The 15,716-nt window shown below is 55.3% G+C and overlaps 1 protein-coding gene across 1 annotated transcript in view; it reads right to left on the reverse strand.

The window, feature by feature from the left end:
• The window catches only part of SF3B3 (splicing factor 3b subunit 3), a 58,296-nt gene that overhangs the window by 23,097 nt on the left and 19,483 nt on the right, over window positions 1-15,716 (reverse strand). Inside the window, exons 12-16 of the mRNA XM_054170281.1 lie at window positions 9,308-9,459; window positions 7,891-8,046; window positions 6,036-6,191; window positions 4,674-4,817; window positions 3,071-3,193 (exon numbers count right to left, since the gene is read on the reverse strand). Coding sequence (XP_054026256.1) covers window positions 3,071-3,193; window positions 4,674-4,817; window positions 6,036-6,191; window positions 7,891-8,046; window positions 9,308-9,459 — 731 coding nt within the window. The remainder of the gene's footprint in view (window positions 1-3,070; window positions 3,194-4,673; window positions 4,818-6,035; window positions 6,192-7,890; window positions 8,047-9,307; window positions 9,460-15,716) is intronic.

Consider the following 15,716-nt stretch of genomic DNA (forward strand, 5'->3'; position numbering starts at 1 on the left):
AACAGAACTAATCAGGCTGGAAGAGACCTTTGAGATCATCCAGTCCAACCTATCCCCCAGCACCATCTGAGCAACTCAACCATGGCACCAAGTGCCTCAGCCAGGCTCTTCCTAAACACCTCCAGGGATGGGGACTCCCTGGGCAGTCTGGCCCCAGCCTCTTGTCCCCCACAGCTCCTTTAGCTCTTGCTGAGCATTGCTCAGCTCCCCTCTGGGGTTGCTCTTCTCCAGGCTCAACAGCCCCAGGGCACTCAGCCTTTCCCCTTCACAGACACTTCAGGTCCCTCAGCAGCTTTGCAGCCTCTGCTGGACTCTCTCCAGTAATTCCCTGTCTCTCTTGACCTGGGGAGGCCAGAAGGACTGGACCCATTACTGCAGATGTGGCTTTAGGGGCAGCCTGCTCCAGGGCTCCAGCACCCTCACAGTGGAGTGGAATGGAATGGACCAGGTTGGAAGAGACCTTTGAGATCATCAAGTCCAACCTCTCACCCAACACCATCTAATCAACTAAACCATGGCACCAAGCACCCCATCCAGTCTCTTCCTAAACACCTCCAGGGATGGTGACTCCCTGGGCAGCACATTCCAATGGCCAATCTCTCTTTCTATGAAGAACTTCTACCTAACATCCAGCCTAAACCTCCCCTGGCACAGCTTGAGGCTGTGTCCTCTTGTTCTGGTGCTGGTTGCCTGGGAGAAGAGACCAATCCCCTCCTGGCTACAACCTCCCTTCAGGGTAAATCAATGGCAGTGCAACCTTACTCCTTGCCTGAGTGACAGGAGCTGGAATGTCAGTCAGAGGTTACCTCCAGCCCATCACTGACTGGCCACAAGTAGGATGTCCCAAGGTAATAAGCAGGATGAGAGGAAACAGCCTCAAGGCTGCACCAGAGGTTTGGGCTGGATACTAGGAAAGATTTCTTCACTGAAACAGTGGTTTAAGTCCTAGGCCAGGCTGCCCAGGAATCCCTGGAGGGGTTTCAAAGCTGTGGAGACGTGGTGCTGAGGGACATGGTGTACTGGTGGCCTGGCAGTGCTGGGTTCACAGTGGGACTCAAGGGTCTTTAAAGTCTCTTCCAACCTCAAAGATTCTATGATGGTTTTTCTCCCCACGCTGTGAGCCAAGGACCCAAGCTTAGTCCCCCAGCATCACAGCACTCAGCTGCCCTGCAAGCACTCCCTGCTAGAGCTGCAGAGCACACCTCAGCTCCAAGCTCCAGCTGGCAGACTGGCACGAGCAGGCTGAAGAGCCTGAGCCAGAGTGAATCAACTAAAGCAGAGATGGGAGTGCCAGATCCAACCCCCAAGGCTGACCAGCAGGATTTCTCAACTCCTGAAGGTGTCATCCAAAAATGAGGCAAGCAGGGGGTGGCTGATCTCCCCAGTGCCACATCAGAAGGGCTGGAAATGGCACTTCTGATGATACACATTCTTCCCTCCGTGCCAAATCCTGCAACTATTTCCCTGGAATGATACACAGCAGCCAGCCAGCCCCCCTCAACAAGATCAGGAGACAACCAGCAACTGCAGCAAGCAGCCAAAGGGGAAAGAAGAGTTCTGCCCTGGGCACTAAGGGCTGGCAAGATGAGGTTTTTGCAGTGTCTCCAAGCCCAAGCAGCTGCCTCTGACCTTTCCCAGCACACTGCAAACGCAGCCTGAGGGTCAGTCAGGTGAGTTCTAGCTGGAAGAAAGCAGGGCAGTCCTACAAGCTGCTTCCTCAGAAGGGGAACAACAGCCAAGGACAAGGCTGCTTGTGACAATGAGCTGTGAGCCAGGCAGCTCCATAACAGAGCCATGGAATCACAGAGTGGTAGGGGTTGGAAGGGACCTCTGGAGATCACTGAGGCCAGCCCCTCCTGCCAAAGCAGGGTCACCCAGGGCAGGCCACACAGCAATGCATCCACACAGGCTTGGCATCTTCAGAGGAGACCCCACAGCCTCTCTGGGCAGCCTGCTCCAGGGCTCCAGCACCCTCACACCAAAGAAGCTGGAACTTCCTGGGTTTCAGTTTGTGTCCACTGCCCCTTGCCCTATCACTGGGCACCAGTGGAAGGAGACTGCCCCCTTCTCCCTGACACCCACCCTTAAGGCACTGATCACATCTCAGCCTCCTCCAGGCTGAACAGCCCCAGGGCTCTAAGCCTTTGCTGCTCACAGAGATGTTCTATTCCCTCACTCATTCCTGTAGCTTCTGATGGGACTCTCTCCAGTTGTTCCCTGTCTCTTTTGAACTGGGGAGCCCAGAATCAGACCAAATACTCCAGATGTGGCTTTGCTAGGGCAGAGTAGAGGGGCAGGACAACCTCCTTTGACCTGCTGGCCACACTCTTCTGAAAGCACCCCAGGAAACCCTTGGCCCTCTTGGCCACAAGGGTGCAATCCAAGAGGCAAGGGGCATGCCAACCATCAGGAAGTCATTCAACTTCCCAACCCTTACCCACAGGGTTCTGCTGTGCTGCAAGGATGCTTGCCCACCCACAAGAAAGGAAAGTGGGCTGCTGAGGGAGTGCACCCTGTGGAGAGCTCCTCTCACTCACTGCCTCCTGGGCATGGCTTTAAAGTAGAGCAGAGCAGATTTAGATTGGAGGTGAGGACCCAATTCTGCACCAGGGAGGGTGAGGACCCAGTTCTGCACCAGGGAGGGTGAGGACCCAGTTCTGCACCAGGGAGGGTGAGGACCCAGTTCTGCACCAGGGAGGGTGAGGACCCAGTCCTGCACCAGGGAGGGTGGTGGAACACTGGAACAGACTGCCCAGGGAGGTGGTTGAGGCCCCTTCCTTGGAGCTATTCAAGGTGAGGCTGAATGAAGCCCTGGGCAGCCTGCTCTAGTTGGGGATGTCCCTGCTGAGTGCAGGCTGAGCTTTGGAGGTCCCTTCCAGCCTGGCTGATTCACCACACGAAAGCTTCGAGAAGACCTCCCGAGCTCATCGAATCCAACCATCAGGAGGTCATCCAACTTCCCACTCTCGCCCAGAGGGTCCTGCTATGCTGGAAGGATGCTTGCCCACCCACAAGAAAGGGAAGTGGGCTGCTGAGGGGGTGCAGCCCATGGAGAGCTCCTCTGACTTACCGCCTCCTGGCCTTGCATGCGGACGCGGAAGAGCTTGACGGGCCGCGAGCCGAGGTACCTGGTCCTGGTGTCCGACAGGTCGCCCGTCACAGGGTCCAGGACGGTCCGCAGCAGGACACCGTTCTGCACACCAAGCAAAGCACAACAGTTAGCTCAGGAAGAAGCAGCTAAGAGCTCTTGAGGGCACAGAAGCTGTTTCTGAAGAGCCAGGTGTTTTGCTCCTGGGAGAAGTCCCTCCCACAGCCACCACGCTGCGGCTGAACTGGCCTGTCCGCACCCGGCGGAGCTCCTGCCGGACAGGAGGGAGCTGCTCTCAAGCCAAACAAATCAACCAATCTCCTCCAAAACAAACAAACAAGAGATGAACACCAAGAAGCCTGGTGCCTCAGGCAAGCCCAAGGGTTGATTCCAGGCTTCTTCTCCCTCTTGGTGCAAAGCATGCAGCTGCAAACTCGGGGCTGCCCAGACAAGAGGCTGCCATCAAACCCGAGGCACGGGGAAGAGTCTAGAGAGCTCTGCTTTATCCTGGAGTTGTCTTGGGTCAAGGATCAGAGAGCCAGGACTGGGCAGAAGAGAAAGCTGCACAAAAGGGGAGCTATCAAAGCAGAGCCTGGGGCTGTGGGCAGCTGCTTCTCTGATACTCTGCCCCAAGGGCAGTTTCTAAGCAGCTGCACAACATTTCATAGAATGACTCACAGAATGCTTTAGGCTGGAAGGGACCTTGAAAGCTCAGCCAGTCCAACCCCCCCCTGAACTCAGCAGGGACATCTGCAACCACAGCAGGTTGTTCAGAGCCCCAGATCTGACCTGGAATGGGTCATCTACCACCTCTCCAGGCAGCACAGGCCAGAGCCTTCCCACCCTCAGCATCAAACATTTCTTCCCTCTCTCCGGTCTGAGCCTCCCTCAGTTCAAACCATCACCCCATGTCCTGTCACAACAGCTCCTGCTCCAAAGTCTGTCCCCAGCTTCCTGAAAGGCCACCAGAAGGTCTCCCTGGAGCCTTCTCTTCTCCAGGCTGAACACCTCCAACTCTCCCCTCAGCCTGGCCTCACAGCAGAGGGCTTCCAGACCTCCAATTGCTGCTCCAACAGGTCTCAGTCTGTGCTGTGATGAGGACTCCAGAGCTGCCCCAGCAGAGCAGAGGGGCAGAATCCCCTCCCTGCCCCTGCTGCCCACAGCCCAGGACACAGCAGCACTCAGTGGCAGCTCATCTCCAGCTTTGAACCCTCCAGCACCCCAAAGTCCTTCTCCTCAGGCCTGCTCTCCAGTCCTTCAGCCCCAGCCTGGATTGATACCAAGGATTGCCCCAACTTATGTGCAGGACCTTGCCCTTGGCCTTGTTGAACTTTTCACCTAGAAAACTGAAGAACTTCACTGGAAGGTGAGAAGGCTAACTTGCCCTCTCTGAAGTTTGGCACAAAATGTGTTTTGATGCATCTCAAGCCTAGGAAAGCACAGAGGAATTTGCACCTCTGCTCAGCCAGACAGTGAATTCCCCAGTCAAGGCTGGGAAGGCTTTGTGTTGTGCTGCTGCAGCAGCAACCTGCCTTCCAAGTGCCTGCTCTCCCAGAAAGGCCTGTCAGAAGCAGGCAGCTCTCACCTGCAGGCCAATGTTCAGATAGAGGAAGCCAATGGAGCCTCTCTCCCCCAGCTCATCCTGCTTCTCCGTGCCTCCCATCTCCACGATGCAGAGCGACTCGGGCTGGGCAGGCAGGGCCTGCATGCTCAGGGGCTGCAGGCAGTCCTGGGGGAGACAGAAAAGAGGTGCCACCAGTCAGCAAGGCTTGGCATGGCAAGAAGGGATCCAACCTCTACCTAAAGGAGCTTACAGATGCCCTTGTGCATCTCCAAACAAACACTCAGCACAGGAACAACAACAACAACAAAAACCCAGACCCTGCCTCTGTGGATCTTGGTTGGTGGTTGCAACTCTGGGGTCTGAGGAAGAGAAACTGGATCCTTCCAAACTGCTCTGGTCACAGGCTGTAGCTATGAGAGGCCTGAGCAAAGTTTGTGGTCCTTCAGTCATCCTCTGAACACTCATCTGCTGCTGGGAGAGGAGGAATAATCATGCTGGTTTGCTGCTGACCTGTTTGCAGAGTCTGCTTTGAGTACAGATATAAAGAGTGAGACTGGGGGGGATGAAAAGGCTCCAAATAAACACAACAAAGAAGAAAATGTCTTCATCAGCTGAGCCTCCAAGCAGCAAGAGAACCTCCTACACTTTAGGACCACAGAATGGCTTAGGTTGGAAGGGAGATCATGCACTCCAACCCCCCTGCCACGGGCAGGGATAGCTCTCAACTAGACTCAGCAGCTCAAGGCCTGATTCCAACCTGCCCCTGAACATCTCCAGAGAGGAGGATCAAGGGTCACAGAATAGCAGCATCACAGAATCAGTAAGGTTGGAAGAGACCTCAAAACATCATCAACCTGTCACCTAAGACCTCACTTGCTCCCAACCAACAGGGAATAGCCATGCAAGATACCTGTCCATTCCTGGTTGTGAACAGACAAAGGCAGCTTGGATGGACACAGCCCACCCCTGGAGTGCCCTTTGGAACATGTCATAGGATCAGACAATTGTTTGGGTTGGAAAGGCCCTCCAAGATCAGCCAGCCCAGCCCAACCCCACCATGGCCATCAAACCCTGTCCCCAAGTGCCACGGCCACACATTTCTTGAACACCTCCAGCCATGGGGACTCCACCACCTCCCTGGGCAGCCTCTGCCAATCCCTGACCACTCTGGCAGCAAAGACCTTTTCCCTCATCTCCAACCTAAGCCTCCCCTGGCACCACTTCAGGCCATTTCCCCTCCTTTTACCACCTGATCCTGGGGGAGAAGAACCCAGCTCCCACCTCACTGCAACGTCCTTTCAGGTTCCAGTGCCTCAGGACTCTTGCAGCAAAGACATTTCAGGGGCAACCCAGAGGCAGAGGCAGCAGCATTGAGTCACTCACCGAAGGGTCGAGGGAGATGATCCTGACCGTGTTGTCCACCAGCCCCACAGCGAGGAAGCGAGAGCGCTGCTCCCCGGGGGGCACGTTGGCCAGGCTCATGCACACCACGTCAGCTGACATCTCCTTCCTCTCTGTGTACTCATTGAGCTGCCCTGACTGAAGACAGAAGGCACAGGAGGGCTGCTAAGGAGCCAGCAGCAGGCCAAAGCCAGCACACCCAGCTGTCTCTCCACGCCTCCTTTTGGAAGCTTCAGCTGTTCTGTGAGGTTTCCTTTACGACCTTCAGTTCTTAGCAGCACAGAATTCTTTGGGTTGGAAGAGAACTTCAAGATCATCCACTCCAACCAGCACCACTCTGGCCCCCAGCACCACGTCTCCAGAGCTTTTCAGTCCCCGCCCCGCCCAGGGATGGAGACTCCACCACTGCCCTGGGCAGCCTGTTCCAGGCTTTGACAACCCTTCTGGGGAAGAAATTGTTCCCCATGTGCAACTTAAACATTCCCTGGCACAACTTGAGGCTGTTACCTCTCACCATATGGACCAGAGGACCTCTAGAGATCCCTTTCAGCCACTTTTTCCTTGTGAGATGAGACTGACTCCCCACCTGGCTCCAGCCTCCTTTCAGAGAGTTGTAGAGAGCAATGAGGTCTCCCCTAGGCCTCCTCTTTTCCAGGCTAAACAATCCCAGTTCCCTCAGCAGCTCCTCACCAAACTTGTTCACCAGACCCTTCACCTACCTATCCTACCACTCAGCTACTACTGGAAGAACTAAGAAGTAGGACCAATAACTAATTTCCAGTCAATTATGAACAGTAGAGGCTTTAGTTAGCCATTAAGTCATTTAACTCAGAGTCCAGCTTTGGTCTGGCTGTTCTAAGAGGGAAGCTTCACTACAGAACCCTTTTCACAGAGTCACAGAGTGCCAGGGGCTGGAAGGGACCTCCAGAGATCAGCCAGTCCAACCCCTCTGCCAGAGCAGGAGCACCCAGAGCAGGGCACACTAGCCACACACCCAGCTGGGTCTTGAGTATCTCCAGAGAGGGAGATTCCAAAGCCTCCCTGGGCAGCCTGCTCCAGTGTTCCATCACCCTCACAGGGGAAAAAATTCTTCCTCCTCTTTCCATGGAACTTCCTCTGCCTCAGCTTCCCCCACTGCCCCTTGTGCTGGCATTGGGCAGCACCCAGCAGAGCCTGGCTCCAGCCTCTGGGCATCACCACATACAGCTTTATCAGCAGCAATGAGGTCACCCTCAGGCTCTTCCTCTCCAAGCTCCAGAGCCCTCAGCTCCCTCAGGCTCTCCTCCTAAGGCAGATGGTTCCACTGCCTTCATCATTTCTGTGGCTCTGTGCTGGACTCCCTCCAGCAGTTCCCTGAGGCCCTTCTTGACCTGAGGGGCCCAGAACTGGACACAAGACTCCAGATGCAGAGGGGGAGGAGAACCTCTCTCAAGTTCCTCACCTCAGCCCTTCTAATCCACCCCAGGGTGCCCTTGGCCTTCCTGGCCACCAGAGCACATTGCTGGCTCATGCTCAACCTCCCATCCCCCAGGCCCTCCAGGTCCTTTTCCCCTTCACTGCTCTCCAACAGCTCAGTCTCCAACACAGGCTCCATGAGGTTGTTCTTTCCCAGGTGCAAGCCTCTCCCCTTGCCCTTGCTGAGCTCCTTTCCCTCTCTCCCTGCCCAACTCTCAGCCTGGCTGAATGGCAGCAGAACCCTCCCAGCATGCCAGTTTGGTGTCCTCAGCACACCTGCTGGCAGGGTAACCTTCTCTGAAGGTCTGATCAGGGATCCCTCTCTGGCAGGCTCCCTCCTCTGCCCTGCCCTTCCCAGCTCCTCCCCAGCCAGCCCACCTACCGGGTCCATCTCAAAGTAAACCAGCTCTCCTCCAGTCAGTGCTATCACCACCTGTCTCTGGTTCACAGCACACTTCACAATGGTTTTCTTCCCTGGTGTCTTCCACTCGTTGACTCTCTTATCCGCTCGGATGTGCCGGATCCCATCCGGATAGACCTGAGGGAACACAAGCTCGCCTGAGGGCTGCGTTTACCACCCCTGCACCACTCCCACTGGGGCTCCCCTCACCACTCCCACCCCACCAGGGCTCCCCTCACCAGTCCAGTCCCCACCCCACTGGGGCTCCCCTCACCAGTCCCACCCCAACGGGGCACCCCTCACCAGTCCCCACCCCACTGGTGGTTCTGACAGAGGAAAAGCCAAAGCTGAGCGCCCCTCCTGCCAGCACTGACCCAGTGTGGCCTTCCAGGCCCTACAAGAAAGCTGGGGAGGGACTTTGGAGGGGGTCAGGGAGGGATAGGACTGGGGGGAAATGGAGCAACCCTAGAAGTGGGGAGATTCAGATTGGCTGTGAGGAAGAAGTTGTTGGCCAGGAGGGTGGTGAGAGCCTGGCCCAGGTTGCCCAGGGAGGTAGTGGAAGCCTCCTGCTCAGCCCTGGAGGTGTTTGCAGCCAGGCTGGAGGTGGCTGTGAGTAGGGGGGGCCCAAGCAAAACCTAGGCAGGTCCAAGCCTAACCTGGGCAGGTCCAAGCCCAGGACTGAGCTGGTTCCAACCCAACCGAGTCAGAGGGCCTAACTGGTGGCCCAACTGTGAGAGAGTTGGGGTTGTGCAGGCTGGAGAGGAAAAGGCTCCAGGGAGACCTTCTGGTGGCCTTCCAGGAGCTGCAGGGGGCTGCAGGAAAGCTGGGGAGGGACTTTGGAGGGGGTCAGGGAGGGATAGGACTGGGGGGAAACTGAGCAACCCTAGAATTGGGGAGATTCAGATTGGCTGTGAGGAAGAAGTTGTTGCCCAGGAGGGTGGTGAGAGCCTGGCCCAGGTTGCCCAGGGAGGTGGTGGAAGCCTCATCCCTGGAGGGTTTTAAGGCCAGGCTGGAGGTGGCTGTGAGCAACCTGCTGTGGTGTGAGCTGTCCCTGGCCATGGCAGGGGGCTTGGAGCTGGCTGAGCCTTGAGCTCTCTTCCAGCCCTGACAATTCTACGATTCACTATGGAATGGGCTGAACCAGCACAAAGTCAGGTGGAAGCATTCACTCTACACTACACCAAGAAACTACTGAGCAGGCACTGAAGAGATCAGGACCATCTTCAGGTGCTCCATTTCCACCTCACAGGATATGGAAGTGAAAGGCTGAGCAAGTGCCATTCTCTGCCCACCCACACCTTCCAGCATGACACTGGAAGCACTCCAGAAACCAGGGCCGTGCAGCAAGCAGGGAGCAGAGCTCAGGTGAGCAGACACACCAGAAGTAGCTTTCCATTACCTGTACCAAAGCATCATCCCCAAGAAGGGAGCAGGACAAGGTAGGTGTTGTACCCAGGAACCCAGAGTCAGTCACTTCTTCCACAGTCTCTCCAATGGACAGCACCAGCGTGGCGTTGACGAAGGACACGATGATATAGGCATCGAATTCATCTGGTCAGGGGAGAGGGGGGGTGGGGAAACAAGAAAGAGGGTGCTGATTCAGTAAGTGCAAGGCTCCCCCACAACACCAGCAGCCTGACAGATGTCTAGCAGTGACTCTTCAGCAGAACTGGTAACTACATCTGCTGGTGGGACTGCACAAGTTCATTCTAGGACACGCCGTCCAAAAGCCAGCCACGACTGGACTCCAACCAGTGCAGGGCTGAGCCAGGGATCAAAAGATGATCCAGAGAAGGCTCAATCCACCAGACTCTGCATTCTGGAAAGCAAGACTCCTGCCTGCTTTCTGCAGAGACAGCATGAGGTCTAGAAGCCTTTAAGACACTTGGTCCTAGCAGCCTTTAAGACACTTGGTCCCAGCAGCCTTTAAGACACTTGGTCCCAGCTCACAGGAGGGGCTGAACCCAGATTTAACACCCAGGGAACTCCAACAAAATGCTCTGCTCTCATCAACTTGAACACATGGAGGCCATCTGCAGAAAGTGCAGCAGAGGTGCTGCAGGCAGGATGGGGCAGGACATCTCTCTCGGTGCAGCCACGCAACAGAAGGCTGCAGAGAAGGGAGAGGGAGCAGTGCAGCAGAGGAGCTCAAGGTTAGGCTGCTCTACCCCCATCCAAAAGCTCCACTAGCTTGCCACAGAATGGTTTCAGTTGGAAGAGACCTTTAAGATCATCCACTCCAACCACTCTCCAACTCTACCAAGCCTGGTGCTAAACCCTCAGCACCACATCTACACAGTTTTGATGTCCCTCCAAGGAGGATGACTCAACCACTTTCCTGGGCATCATGTTCCAGGGCTTGACAACCCTTTTGGGGAACAACTTGTTTCTCACATCAAACTTAAACCTCCTCTGGCACAACTGGAGGCTGTTTTTTTCCCTTCTCCTATCATTTGTTCCTTGGGAGAAGAGACCAGAGACCAACCCCCACCTGGCTACAACCTCCTTTCAGGGAGCTGTAGAGAGTGAGGAGGTCTCCTCCCCGCCATAGCCTCCTCTTCTCCAGACTAAACAACTCCAGCTCCCTCAGCTGCTCCTCACAGGACTTGTGTTCTAGACCCTCCACCAGCTTCCCTGCCCTCCTCTGGGCCCATTCCAGCCCCTCAACGTCCTTCTTGGAGTGAGGGGCCCAAAACTGGACTCAGGATTTAGAGTGCAGCCTCACCAGTGACCAGTACAGGGGGATGATCCCTGTCCTAGTCATGCTGGCCACACTATTGCTGATCCAGGCCAGGATGCTGGTGGCCTTGTTGGCCACTTGGGCACACACTGGCTCATCAACTCCAGGTCCTTTTCCACTGGGCAGCTCTCAAGTCATTCTGCCCCAAACCTGACATTCACCCAGCACCACACAGGCTGTGGGATGAGAAACACTCACATTTTTGAGACAGAGCAAACAATGACCTTTACTTCTACTGGAGTAAGTGGCAGTATGGCAACTACCATCTCTAGTACTGGCTTCTCCCAAAGAGGACAGCTTAGGAGAGTCCAGCAACTGAGAGATGGAAAGGCTCAGGCAATCTAAATAGAGTCTGCACAGGTGGTTTGGGGACAGAGGAACAAGGGGAGGGAATGCTTCAGTTTACTGCCTGATTTCACTCTGCAAAGTGCCAGGCAGCAGAGAGGGGGAGAGGAGAGGCTCACTAAACCAGAACAAGAGCAGCAGAAGCAATGAAACCTGTTGTGGGAAAGAGCCAGGAACCTCGGTGGAGAAAGCAGATTGCCTCAGAGAAGCAACTCCACTGCTGCTGCTGTCATGCAAGTGCTGTTACTTGTAAGGTACAAAAACAATCCCCCCCCTTTTACCCAACTCAACCCAGAGCTCAGGCTTAGGTAAGAAAAATTAGTGGAGGTGAAGGTGTAAGAGAGGCCTTGAGTAGGGTTTCTCCACCATGGCAGGAGGCATGGAGAAGCATCTAATTGTGCACAAAGGAAGAGAGCAGAAGTCTCCTGGTGACAGGTTGGACTTGATGATCTTTGAGGTCTCCTCCAACCTTGGTGATCCTGTGAATACAGGGGCCCAGGCAACAGCTTCAAGAGACTGCATGGGGTTAAGAGAAAGAAATGCTCCAGGAGCTGACCCTTCTGCTTACCCACCCTGTTTAGAGGGAGGTGCTGCCAAACCTGCTGTGTCACGTTTGTAACAGAAAGCCCTTACACACAGCTCAAAATATGCAAGGGAGAAAAGAACCCCAACAAAACAGCATTCTTCTCTCCAACATCTGGTCTACAGAAGACAGCTCAGATCAAACTGAAGAGGCTTTGTGTCAGTCGAGCAACTCCGGCAGCAGGCCTGTGGCCGTGGGCACCGCTGCTGCTCTCCAGTCAGCGGCCACAGCCTGCGGCCTCCAACACGTGCTCCTGAACTCCACAGGGAGGAGAGGGTCCCCTTGGGGGAATGGACCAAGAAGAACTGAACCTGGGCACAGCATTGTTTTGGTTGAAAAGGCCTTTGAGAATGGCAAGTCCAACCATTAGCCAGCTCTGCCTAGTCCAGCGCTAAGCCAGAGCCCTCAGCACCACAGCTCTGAAACACCTCCAGGGATGGGGATTCAACCACTGCCCTGGCTAGCCTGGTCCAATGTTTGGGATCCCTTTCAGAGAAGCTATTTCTTCTAATGTCCAGTCTAAACCTCCCCTGGTGCAATTTGAGGCCACTTCCTCTTGTCTCACCATTTGCTCCTTGAGAGCAGACCCCCCCACCTCACCCCAACCTCCTTTCGGGGAGCTGCAGACAGCAATGAGGTCTCTCCTCAGCCTCCTCTGCTCCAGGCTGAACAACCCCAGTCCCCTCAGCTGCTCTTCCCCAGCCCTGTTCTCCAGACCCTTCTCCAGCTTTGCTGCCCTTCCCTGGATCTGCTCCAGCCTCTCCATGTCCTCCTGGGAGTGAGGGCCCCAAAAGAGACCCCAGCATTGAAACCCATCAGTAACACCAATTATCCTACAGCCTTGGCTCAGCACAACACTCTCTCTAGGGTGACCAGCAGAGAAGGAGAGCTCAGCAGGACTTGCAAGGTGACACACTGGACATTTCCTCCACTGAACAGCAGGAAGCTTCTCTCCTAGGAAGCTGCAGCAACTTTTCAAGCCCAGGAACCTACCAGGATTCCTCGACTGTTTCCAAGGGAGACTCTAACAGCTCACAGGAGAGGTATTTGGTTCAGAAATATCTTGCAGACAGGATGTTCTCCAAATTCCATTTCAAAGGCCACTGCTGCTTTCCAAACTTCTGGAGTGCAGCAGCCTTCCTCCCTGGGGGGCTGTCATTCTCCTGATAAAGCACCACCAGGTCCCAGCTGGAGGCTTAGCCACGTCAGGGACCGCTTGAAGCAACCATTCGCTGGTGGATGAGAAGCTGGACCCGAGCCAACAGTGTGAGCCTGCAGCCCAGGAGGCCAACAGCATCCCAGGCTGGGCCAAAAGCAGATGGAGAGAAGGGATTCTGCCTCTCTGCTCTGCTCCTGCTGTGGTGAGACCTCACCTGGAGTCTGCCTCTGCAGCCCTCAACACAGGAAGGACATGGACCTGATGGAACAGGTCCAGAAGGGGGGCTGCAAAAAACGCTCGGGGGGTTGGAGCACCTCTGCTGCGAGGACAGGCTGAGGGAGCTGGGGGGTGTTCAGCCTGAGAAGGCTCCAAGAAGACCTCAGAGCAGCCTTCCAGTACCTGAAGAGGGCTACAAGGAAGCTGCAGAGGGACTGTTTCCAAAGGCCTGCAGTGACAGTACCAGGGGCAACGGTTTGAAATGAGAGGAGATTTAAATTGGATGTTAGGAGGGAGTTCTGCACTGTGAGGGTGGTGGAACCCCAGAACAGGTTGCCCAGGGAGGTGCTTGAGGCCCCATCCCTGGAGACATTCAGAGTCAGGCTCAACAAGGCTCTGGGCAACCTGATCTAGTGGGGGATGTCCCTGCAGACCGCTGGGGGGGTTGGACTGGATGACCTTAGGGGGTCCCTTCCAACTCAAACTGTTCCATGATGCAGAGCTGGACAAAGAACCCCCATTTGAAAGCAAACCAAGATTCCCTGAGTCCTACTCTCAAGGAAAGCTCACTCCTACCCCTTCATATCCTTTCTCTTCCCTGGCTTTAACCACACCAGAGCATGCCTGGAAGCCTGTGTCAAACCCAGGGACAAGTGCATTTCTGCTTCAGGCCCAGGGGTGCTGCTTTTAGTGCCTCCCTGCTGGAGCCGCGGAAAGAATAGGTTTGATTTACCACAATTAAGCTGGTGAATAGAAGACACATTCAGCCAGCTTCCAACAGCACAATTTGGGGTCAGCAGCCCAGCTGAAATGAAGAGGGCCAAGGGAAAAAGTCCCCTGGGGCACACCAAGGAGTAGCCTCAGTTAGGAGAAACGATTTTCATCTGAAAAGATCTCCCCTTAGCTCTCGCAGCAGCCCAAGCACAACCATCAGGCCGCTCAAGTTTTGAACAGGCAGGCATTTTGTCTGCAGACACAGGCCCTCAGAGATGGTTATTAAGCTTCTAATTGCTCCAGTCAGCTCCTTTCAGCCAGAGGAGACCGTTCCAAAGGCTCTGAGGAACCACAGCTGGGACTCATCCTGCTGCAAGCCTGCTGCAGCTTCACCCACACGTCACAACCAGTTACGAAAGCAGCCCAGCTCAGGCCCTGAACTCTGTGCTACTGTCCTCCTTGGTATCCATCATGGATTCACTGCCACTCAGCCCAGGAGAATTCCACTCCTCTGTGCCCCTCCAAGCCTGACAGAGTTCTCTCATGCTCCACAGCACCTGAACTTGCACCGATGAAAGCAGTGCCCAGCAGCTCAGAGTTCAGCGAGCCGGCAGATGAGCAGTGACTAAGCTGAGGATTATTCTCACTTCAAAGACACTGATGGGATGACAGCACCAGTAATTGCCTGGGCTTCTGCTTTACTACTGCAGGGAGGTCTGCAGCTGTGACTCACTGCACAGCTTTTGGGGCAGGAGTGCCAGGTAGGGAAGCAGGCTCCTTGCTTTCAGCTCAGGGCTGGCTCCCCAGCAGGGCACCAGGAGGTCTCCTGGAGCCTGCTCTTCCCCAGGCTGAGCAACCCCCAACTCTCTCAGCCTGGCCTCACAGCAGAGGGCTTCCAGCCCTCCCAACATTGCTGTGGCCTCCTCTGGCCCTGCTCCAAGAGGTCCTTGTCTGTGCTGTGGACTCCAGAGCTGGCCCCAGCACTTCAGGGGGGGTGTCTCAGCAGAGCAGAACAGAGGGGCAGAAGCCCCTCCACTGACCTGCTGTCCACTTGTCCTGAAGCTGTGACTATGTGCAGTCACATTCCTCAGCCAGAACACCATTTGATACCCTATCAGAACTGGGAATGGGAGCTGCTTTCTACTCCTCAGCTACCAAAGTACAAAGGCAACAACCCCAGAATCCCACCATGGCAGGGGTTGGAAGGGACCACTGGAGATCATCCCCCTGAAGCAGGGGCACCCCATGGCTTGCCCAGTATCACAATGGCCAGGTGGGGCTGGAATCCCTCCAGAGGAGACTCCACAAGCTCTCTGAGCAGCCTGCTCCAGCAGCACCCTCACAACAACGAAGTTTTTCCCCTCCAGCTACACAACAGCTGCCAGAACTCACGGAGTGAAAAGCTTAGCATGAAAAAAACCCAACAACACAACAGCCCCACGATCTGGGGACCCTGTGGTTTAACCTGTGGGATGGCAGAGCAGCCCCTAGCAGTAGGTACACACCTGTGGGGATCAGCACCTCCACCACCAGCCACCTGTGGAAGAAAAAAAAAGGCTTGGTATTGGTAGTGAGTATCACCACGTACCAGCCAAGGTTAGTATCTGCTTCGGGGAGCTGCAAACCTCCACGTGTCCTAGAGAGGCCTCCCAGCACACCAAATGCTGCCACATCCAGGCAGCTTTGACACCACCAAGGGACACCCCAAAACCCAGCACTTGGGTGGCAGCAGCAGTTTGGATGGGTTTTGAATGGTGCTTGAAGAAGCTCTGCTTAAAACCCCCTCTAAATGGCTTCTGAACTCGAGAGAGCTGTAGGTCAGGGGATTGCTTTCACAGAGCTGTGGGACGACAAGAAGTCAACACAGCTGACAGCAGCTACAGGTTGCAGCCTGTCTGGGAAGAAATCTTCATGCTGGAACCAGGACAATTTGGAAGGAGGGAAGGAAGGAAAAAAGAGGAGGCAGTGATATTGGTCTGTGTGATGGAGGTGAGCAACAGTCCTCCCAGCTCCTGAGAAAGTCAAAGTTAGCCCTTGGAGCTCCAAGGTGG

Source organism: Dryobates pubescens, chromosome 19, assembly GCF_014839835.1.
Source record: "Dryobates pubescens isolate bDryPub1 chromosome 19, bDryPub1.pri, whole genome shotgun sequence".
Taxonomy (NCBI): Eukaryota; Metazoa; Chordata; class Aves; order Piciformes; family Picidae; genus Dryobates; species Dryobates pubescens.